Source organism: Vombatus ursinus, unplaced genomic scaffold, assembly GCF_900497805.2.
Source record: "Vombatus ursinus unplaced genomic scaffold, bare-nosed wombat genome assembly UNPS02014812.1, whole genome shotgun sequence".
In the NCBI taxonomy this organism is placed as follows: Eukaryota; Metazoa; Chordata; class Mammalia; order Diprotodontia; family Vombatidae; genus Vombatus; species Vombatus ursinus.
In genome coordinates this window covers 75,913,252-75,923,363 of record NW_020954590.1, presented here as the reverse complement: position 1 = coordinate 75,923,363, position 10,112 = coordinate 75,913,252, and the positions used below count along the sequence as shown (strand labels likewise).

General features: G+C 37.9%; 1 protein-coding gene across 1 annotated transcript in view; it reads right to left on the bottom strand.

Moving 5' to 3' along the window:
• The window catches only part of LOC114053992 (lipoxygenase homology domain-containing protein 1-like), a 657,625-nt gene that overhangs the window by 75,043 nt on the left and 572,470 nt on the right, over window positions 1-10,112 (bottom strand). Inside the window, 1 exon segment of the mRNA XM_027877094.1 lies at window positions 1,652-1,778. Within this exon segment, the coding sequence (XP_027732895.1) occupies window positions 1,652-1,778 (127 nt within the window).

Below are 10,112 nucleotides of genomic sequence, written 5' to 3'. Positions count from 1 at the left end.
TGTGTGTGTGTGTGTGTGTGTGTGTGTGTGTGTGTGTATGTGATTCTATTCAATGTATGGAGACACAGCCTGAGTATTGCTAATGTGTACATGAAATGATAGCTATTGAACAGACATGGGATAAGCATCAATCAACTTCCATCTATTAAGCACCTATTATCTGCTAGGGACTATACTAGGCACTGGGGATAAATATAAAGACAAAAATGAATAGTTACTGCCCTCAAGAATCTTACAGTCTAGCTGGGGGAGACAATATGCATATCTCTAATTACATACAAAATGGCTACAAAGTGATTTTGCAGGGAGAACTCTAGCAACTGAGAGTATCAGAACACATCTCATGTTGAAGGTCACACTTCAGCCAGGCCTTGAGAAAACTGGGAGTAATGAGACAGAGAGAAGGATGGAGTGCCTCCCAAGCATGGTGGCCAACAAGTGGAAAGGAACAGAAATGAAAATTGGAGATCATCCAGAGGAAGCACCTAGGCTAATGAAAAGACATGAGATCATGCCATGGGAAGATCAGGTGAAGGAAATTGGAATGTTTAGGCTGGATGGAAAAAAAAGTCTTAGGAGGGACATGATAGTTATATTCACATATTTGAAACTACTAGTGCCATTCTCTTTGAGATTACTTTTACTTGTTAGATATTGTATATGTACCTAGTTATTAGATGCTATCTACCCCATTAAAATATAAGCTCCTTGAGGACACTATTGTTCAATCTTGGTATCCCCAGTGCTTAGCACAGTACATTGCAAATACTAATTGCTTAAATAATTCTTTTTGACTCACTGACCAACTGATTGAAGGATTGTCAGGTGGAAAAGTTACTAGACTTATTCTGTTTGGCTATAGAGGTCAGAATTAGAAGCAATGGGTAGAAGTTGCAAAGAAGCTAACTTAGTTTTAATGTAAGGGATTTTTTTCTAATAATTAGAGTTTTCCAGAAGTAGAATGGGTTGTTTGAGAACATAGTGGATTTGTCTTGCCTAGAGCACTTCAATCTAGAACTGATCCCCACTTTTATGATGTGTTGTAGTATTACACAAATAATTTTCAGTTAATAAGTTTTTATTATTTGAAGTATCTTTTTAAGGCAGTTTTTAGATTAGGTGACTTCTGAGGTCCCAGGCAACTCTAAGCCTCTGGGATTCCTTAATATTCCCATTTTTGGTGAAGGTTCATTCATTGGGCCTTTTTGTTGCCTACAAAAAAAGAACAATGCATCTAAAATCCTCTGAAATTGTCATGAATTTAAACATAGGTATTAGTCATCAAGTTGTGACTTCCTTCAGTTGTCAAAGCTCATTTCTATAGTCATGTGTGACTCAAGATTGTAAATATTCATAGATGAAACTTGTGCATACACAAAAACATACATATATATACACACAAAGAAAAAAATGCCTTTTGGTCATTTCTGTAGTTAGATAGCATTTTATTTTCAACAGGTATTCAAAATATAACGTATTACTATACATTAAAGTAGTTTGTGTATTTGTTATAGCTCTCTGCTACAGAGTAAGCTTTGTGAGGGCCCAGTCTCCTTTGTGGCTGCTCTTACATCTCCCACAAATTATGTGCAATACAATACAATACAATAGGTCTTAATATATACTTGTAGAATTGAAATTAATTACAAACCTGTTGAGAAAGCACAGTTGGCAGTGAGAACTGGAAGTTCAGCCACCATGCATCCTTCCACATTGGTGAATAGTTGCAGAAAAGGGAATTCTATGCTTTCCTTATTTTTCTTGTGCTGGAGTTTTACCTGAAAAGATCAAAAGCAAAATATCAAATTATTCACTAGTCATTACACTTGCATATGCTACTCTTAAAAAATCATCAGTAGTACTTAAGATTTGGGTCAAACTCTAAATGAAAAATGGCATCCGGAATTTTGTAATATCTAATAGCCACTTCAACCACAATGAGAGATTCCCAAACCCCAAAGAAAGAGCATTATTCTTCAGAAGAGTTCTGTTAGAGAAGATAAAAGATAAGTGCAGAGAGCACTGGACTCAGAGTCCATTGTGTCAAGGTCATAATAAGTAGCTTTTCCAAGAAAGGACTTTCAAAAGAGAATTATTTGAGTATCAAAGAACTGTGAGACACTCATAGAAAAACTGATGAATTGTCCAGTATTTTTTGCAGCACTGACCCTGTTTATGATGGGGATGCAAAATATAAATGTTAAGCGAAGGATGGTATATAATGTTATCATGCAATTTGGTTACAAAAACTATACCAAAATATGTCTACACAGTCCTTTCTTCATTCTAAAAATTAGCACATAGTTGAAATTATAACTTAAATGTTTCAATATAAGATAAGGAAAGCTTATTTTTTATAACTTTTTCAAGAGAGAATTCCAATTAAACTTTTTAAAAGCAATTTACTATGAATTTCTAGTATGTATTTTTAATATAATTTACTTTAAATTGCCTTTTTTCATACCAACACTTTTTGGACAAAAAAGATTTTATATATATTAGTACATAAATCATTTTTTACTTCATTAATGGAGGAATTCCTTCTAAAGGTGCAGATAGTGCCATCTATGCCTTCCTTAACCTGTCACATATTGTTTTTTATGTCATTCTATAAAGCCACTATTCAATATTTTGGGAACTTATAAATTTAGGACTTTTAACATTATCCTCCTTACCACACCTTTTCAGTTTTCTTATACCTTATGCTGCTCCAAATACACTGGGATCCTTTGACATTGGCCTCTCTGCTTTTCCTCTCACAACACACTCCATCTCCTGACCCTGGGCATTTTCACTGGCCATCCTCCATTCCTGGAATGTGGTCCCTCCACATCTCTGCCTTGTGGCTTCCTTCAGATTCCAGTTAAAATCCCATCAATCTTCCTTAGTGCTAGTGCCTTCCCTCTGTTGATTATCTTCAATTCATCGTGTATATTGCTTGTTTGTACATTATTGTTTGAATGTTGTTTCTCCCATTAGACTGACTGTGAGCTCCTTGAGAACAAAAACTATCATTTCCCTCTTTTTATACTTCTAGTACAGTGCCTGCCACAAAGTAGGCATTTAATACATGTTTTTAACTGATTGCCTAATCTACTTTTTTTCCCTGCTTTGTTCATTGTTGAGCCAAACTCTTTTGACTGGATGTGAATCTTATTTGGGAAAGTCTATAGTAGTCTGTAGGACTTGATGAAAACAATAGAATGCCATCTGCCAAAAGGAAAATCTACAAGACTTCATCATATATAGAAAACCCATCTTCCACTTGGATTCTGTGTTGAACATCTTCCATGACAGAGGCAAATGCAATCAGTGATTGAGACTCTATGTTTATTCATTGCTTAATATAATTGGAAGGTCATTAAACAAAGATGTCTCTATTGTTGCATCTGTCAAGGAATTTTGTATGATTTTAATATATACATGGGTGACATTTTGTTGGAGTTGAGGCTCTAAGTCTGCATTGATCCTAAAAACTCAATACTTTTTTTGAAAGGCTGCAAACAATAAACACAGTGGGATCTTGTATTCCCCGCACATTTCAGTTACTTGCATTAATATAAGAATGTTGCCTACTGTAAAACACTATGAAAACCTGACTTCCCATTTCATACTTTCAGGGAAGATACTGTCAATATATATATGTGTCATTTTCATTCCTTCTCAAGCCTCCCATAGGACCCTCTTCCTCCACTCTTTCAGCTTAGGACTTCACCTTATAATTCACTAAAAAAAGTGAAGCCATTCCCCAAAAGGCTCTCTTTTCCCTTTGTCCACATCTCGTATCACCCAGATATCTTCCCTAACAATCTCCTTCTTCACTACGGTCTTGAAGAGATGACCCTGCTCTTTGCCACATGAACCCTTGATCCCATCTTTTCCAGCAGACTGCCCCTGTAATCCTCCTCACTCTCCTTCTGATCTTCAATCTCTTTCTTTCTACTGGCTCCTTCCCTCCTCCCTATCATTGCCACAAACAATGGTGATTGTCCATGTTGATGTAAGTTCTGTTATCCATTTCCTAATTTTTTCTTACCAATAGATGATTTAAATACATCAGTTTAGAACTGCTTGATTGCATGCTTTATTTTTTTTATCTTTGCAATTTCTTCCAATTTGACATTGATTTTAATCTTTGTAGCAACAAAATAATAAAATGAACATATACATTTGATTAAAATTACTCCCACATTAGTAATCATTTATGATTTGATTAGTAACTATGTTTATAACAATATGGTCAGTTTTATTGTGTTTATGATTTTGTTCTATGTTCAGCCTGTCAAATGCAATTCAACATATGATACAGTGGATTGAGAGCAGGACTGGGAGCTAAGAAGATCTAGGTTCAGGTTGTACCTCTGACACATAATGATTACATGACCCTGAGCAAGGCACTTAACTTCTTGGTGCACTAGGCAATTCTCTAAGACTAGAAGGTGCCAAAAGGTTCTGATCTACTTTGGTAGGGGAAATTTCTCTCCCAAAGCTCCCTATACCAATGAAATCATGGGTCTAGCTGACATTTTTAAATAGAAGAGAGAAAGAATGGGTAGAGGTTGATGGGGTTAAAGGGCAGACTGGATTGATTAATTAGTCAAGGAAGTTATCAAAATTTGCAGTGCTCCCAGGGTTTGTCCATGGTTACATAATTTTGGAGAGAGGAAGTTAGAGAAAGAAAGTGGATATAATGAAACTGAACACATGGACTCTGATCTCATAGAGCTTCAAATATAGTTGAAATTATAGAAGATTGACATGCATAATAAATTAGAATACTTTCAAAGATTTGAGAATAGATTAGAAAACAAAAGTGATTGGTGAATAAAAGAAGGACCATGAGGATGGATGACATGATAGGGAAATGGGAGCAGAAGGCAAGCACATCAAACTGGCTAAGGAATCCAGGGTATTCAAAGAGAACTAAATGATACTATTCTGTTAAGTATTATGGCAGGCTGTGTGATCCTGGACAAGTCACTTAACCCTGTTTGCCTCAGTTTCCTCATCTCTAATATGAGCTGGAAAAGGAAATGGCAAACCAAATCAGTACCTTTGCCAAGAAAACTTGAAATGGGGTCATAAAAAGTCAGACACAAATGAAAAATGACTGAACAACAACAAAAAGAACAAAATTCATGAAGGGAAGAATTATAAACAGATCATGCCGAAACAATCTGCCATTGGTTCCATAACCATAATCATCTCTCTGATGGTATAAAGATATACCTATAAATTTATACTTTCACTGTGGCTTCCACAATGCCAACTTCCAATGGTTGTTTCAGTTTCTCCTCTTTTCCCATTCTCTATAACTACCAATTATAAGTCATGTGATCAAAGAAACTTGGTGAGAGTTATGGAGAGGAAATAGCAAGCTCAGAGGAGAGCTCTTTTAAATCATCCATTAGCTCCCAGGAGAATAGGAACTACTTAACCTGAGCTCCTGTAGGAGCCTCCGGGAGGATTATTAAATAGCTTCATTAGTCACATCTGACTCTCAGAGATAGAGGTTGTGGAAACCCTAGTTAATGGATATAAAGCTAGACCAAAAGTCAGAATATTGGCCCTACTTTTGCAATTATGATTAAACATTTGTGTGAATTTGGGTATGATCCTCCTAGTACCGTTACCTTATTTGTCATTTTGACCTCATTAATATTGTGTGTTACTAATTTGGAAATCACTTTCTTGTTCACTTCACATGCACACATTAAGAAGATTGTTAGAGGTGACAGACAACAAGCAGTGCTCCAAGGCGTTCTTGTGTGACCAAAACAGCTGTACTCAGATGGTGGCATGTGGCTTCTGATTTTCTACCAGGAAACTTACTGAGATTTACCTCCTCTCACCAGTGTCTTTCAAATTTAAGTCAGATTAGTCTCAAAATACAAACGACAACCAATACCCAGTACAGCGATTCTTTCCAGACCAAAGATGGCTGAAAGAATTGCCCAGGACAATGAGATGTTAAATGATTTACCAAGGATTACACAGTCATGCATTAGTAGCGGGAACTGAACACAGATCTTTCTGATAACGAGGCTTGCTGCCTAACCACGACTCTATATGCATCCTTTCACCTTAAAAAGGGAAAAATTTATTGAGATACAACTAGGTGGCATCGTGGGTGGAATACTGGACTTCAGAGTTGGGAAGAGCTGGTTTTAAATACTCCCTCAGATACTTAATAATTCTGTGACCTTAGGCAAGGCACTCAATCTCTATGAACTTCAGCTTTCTCATCTGTAAAAAGGTGGATAATAATACCTAAATCTCAGGGTTCTTCTGAGGTTCAAATGAGATAATATGTGTAAAGTGCTTTGTACAACTGAAAGTTCTGTGTAAATGTCAGCTATTATTATTTAGCAGCGGGGCTTGGACCCTGTAGTGAGAAGGGAGGGTGGGGGCTCTAACTGCTCCTAATCTCTTCTACACCCTTCCTGCCTTTCCAGTCTTATCAGACTACTAATCCCCATGGATTCTGGGATTCACTGTGACTAGACTCCTTGCTGTTTTTCATGTATCATGTTCCATCTCTCAACTCCATGCCTTTTCAATGGCCACCTCCTGCCTTCTCTGACCAATCAAGTCTTAGCTGAAGGCTTACTTTCTACAAAAAGCCTTTCACAGCCCTTCTTAATCTTAATGCCCCCCCCTCTGAGATTATCTACAATTTACCCTGCATATGTTTTGTTTGTACATGGTTGTTTGGATGTTTGTCTCAGGAATAAGTAGGCTGTCAGTGTCTTCAGAAATAGAATTGTTTTGGTTTTTTGCCCTTTCTTTGTATCCCCAGTGCTTAGCATAGTGCTTGTCACATAGTTGCCCAATCACAACTATCAATAGCCCAATCAATTAATCATTTGATTAAGTGAACTTCCAAAGAAGAGAAATTCCTGAGTAATAGTGGTAGAGAAAAGAGGCTGAAAGTGGCAATTAGGAAGAAGAAGTATTTCCATTTACTCCACTATATCCAGTGAAAGAAGGGCACAGGTAAAGGTGCAATTAGCCAGTCAACTAGAATTTATTAAGCACCTACTAAGAGTCAGAGACTGCCCAGAAAGTATGTTCAGGAAAGTTGTTTAATTAGGAGATGCCAGTACTCAGAGAGCATAAGATGGAGGAAGCAGTAAATGAAAAGGTGCAAGATGACAGCTAGTTTACAGGCATTCCAGAGAATACAGTAGAAGAAATGGGTAGCTTTACAGTGAGACATTAATGGTTTTGAACTGAGAGGGAGAGGAATTAAAGAGTGGTCAAAGGGTGAGAAAGATTTGTTTGAATAATGACAGCCCAGATTCAGAATCATTTGAATAGAAAGAGAATGTTAGGGTGAGAACATGTTTATTACTGTGGAAAGGTTCAGCCAGGGGAAGTAGCCAGAAAATTGAGGCAGGCAACTGCTTTCGAGTTGTATAAGTTCAGAAATCATGCCTGGTGTACAATAGAATGGATGCTGAGGGAGAAGAGGGAGCCCTCTGAGCAGATACAAGCAAGGCAAACACCATGGAGGTATAGTCAGCCATAGAGGATGCCTAGAGTATTGCCATATACAATGTGGAAAATGGCACATTGTATATAAGGACCAGCAAGTTGGTTAGAATAGCTGAACCACAAAGTACATAAAGGGGAGTGATGTTTTTAAAAAGTGGAAATATGGGAAGGTATTGGGTTGAGGAGAGCTTTAAAAGTCAAATCGATGAGTTTATATTTGATCCTAAAGGCCATTGGGGTTTCTTGAGTGTGTATGTGGTGTGTTTGGAAGGTGTGGTGGTTTGGGATGGGAGAGGAGTGACATGGTGAGGTGTACTCCTTAGGAAAATCACTTTGGGCATTTTGTAGAGGATAGTTTGGAGTGAGGAGAGAGTTGAGGCAGGGAATCTCATTAGAATGGTTTTGCAGCAGTCTGGGTGAGAGATGATGACAGCCTGAGTGGCTCTGTGAATGGAGAGAAGAGGATGTAGGTGAGAAATGTTGTTGAAAAAGAAATTACAAGATTTGCCAATCATTGATTGGTTATGGGCTGAGGGAGAATGAACTTATGTGCTATTCCTTATCCTCTCACATTCTATCTCCCACCTCCTTCATTTACAAAGGATATCCACTATGCCTGAAATATTGTCCCTCCTCATCTTCACTTTTTAGAAATGCTGAGCTCCCTTCAAGAAACAGCTCAAATGCCACTTCTTTGAAGAGGTCTCTCCTGATTCTCCCTATTGTTAGTTCCTTCCATTCACAAGCACTTTCTTTTATTTCTATTTTGCATTTACTTTTCTGTATACATGTTTTCCCCTTATTATAATAGAATTTTCTTTAGGATAGGGATGGTTTCATCTATGTCATTGAATCCACAAAACCCAGCCATAATACCTGGCACAGAGGAACAATCAATACTTATTGAATGAAAGTGCCAATGGTATTTTTTGGTTGGCTTGTATAGATCCCTTTTGGTGGGCACAGGGATATTTAACATGTGAAATAGTATCATGTAATGCAAAGAGCTACTGGTCTCAGAGTCGTGAGGCCTAGCTATGAATCCCAGGTCTCTTTTTTGTATAATTTCACTTAACCTGTAAGAGTCTCACTTTCTCCAAAGGTAAAATGATTGGTAGTTGGAGTAGATGATCTCTAAAGTCTCATCTAGCTGTAAATCCTATGATTCTCTCTGACTCATTACAATGATCTTCCTAGGAAACTCATAATGGTCTCAATATGATCCTTCCCCATATCCTTGAGATAATACCCACAAATGAACCATTTTTAAAAGAAAAAGAAATCACAGATATATACTTGGAAATAACATTAATTACAGGTGAAATTCAGGTTTTATACAGAAAAAAAGGAGGTAGAGAGAGAGTGACAAAAATCAAGAAGGCCTACTTTTTTTTTTTTAGGTAAAGGACAGTCTTTATTTCACTTCTCAGAAAATACATAAAAACTCATAGTAGCTCACAAAACCCTCTAAAACCATAACATTATCCTATCACTGGGACTCCTCTCAGAAAGAAGGCAAATTTTCCTAAAGTGCAGGTCACTAAACCCCAGTGACTCCCTGTGGATCCATATGAACCCCTCTATTTGGCATATAAAGCTATTCACAACCTAGCCCCTTACTACCCTTCCAATCTTATTATACATCACTAGTTTTCTGACCTCTATGGTTCAGCCAAACTGCCCTTCTTCCTGTTCCTCACAAGTAACACTTGTCTCTCTCTTTTTTATTTTTTTGGCAAGGTAATCAGGGTTAAGTGACTTGCCCAGAGTCACACAGACAGTGAGTATCATGTGTCTGAGGCCAGATTCAAACTCAAGTCCCTCCAACTCCAGGGCCGGTGCTCCATCCACTGTACCACCTAGCCTCCCCTGTAACACTCATCTCTTGAGGCAACTAGGTGGTGCAGCACGCAGAGCACCACGCCTGGAGTCAGGAAGACCCGAGTTCAAATCCAGCCTCAGGCACTTCCTATGTGTATGACCCTGGGCAAGCCACTCAACCTCAGTTTCCTCATTGGTAAAATGGGGATAATAATAGCCCCTACCTCGTAGGGTTGTTGTGAGGATCAAATGAGACAATATTTGTAAACTGCTTGACGCAGTGCCTGGCATGTAGTAGGCAGTTCATAAATATGTGTTTCTTCCCCTTTTGTCCCTATGGGTTGGCACAAGCTGTCCCATATACTTTGAACACACTTTCTCCTCATACCTACCTCTCACAATCCCGTGGTTTCCCTCAAGACTCAGTTCAAGTAGCACCTTCCACAGAAAGCCTTGGTCCCTGAGTTCCAACCTAGTGTCTTTTCCAAATTTACCCTTCATTTATTCATCTTTTAGATATTTTGTATCTAATTGCTGATGTATATGTTGCTTCTCTGGTAGAACGTAAGCTTCTTGAGGCCAGGGACTACTTCATCTTTGTTTTTGTAGCCCCAGCACTTAGCACAGTGCCTGGCATAGAATAGGTGTTATTTTCCACTGGGTTGATTGTTTGACCCTTGGACCTGACTAAGTTTGGAAGGTTATCCAGAATCATGCAAAGCTCCATGGAGTCTTTTCTTTTCTTTTCTTTTCTTTTTTTAGGGGATGCATTTTCTTTTTTTTTCTTTTTTTTA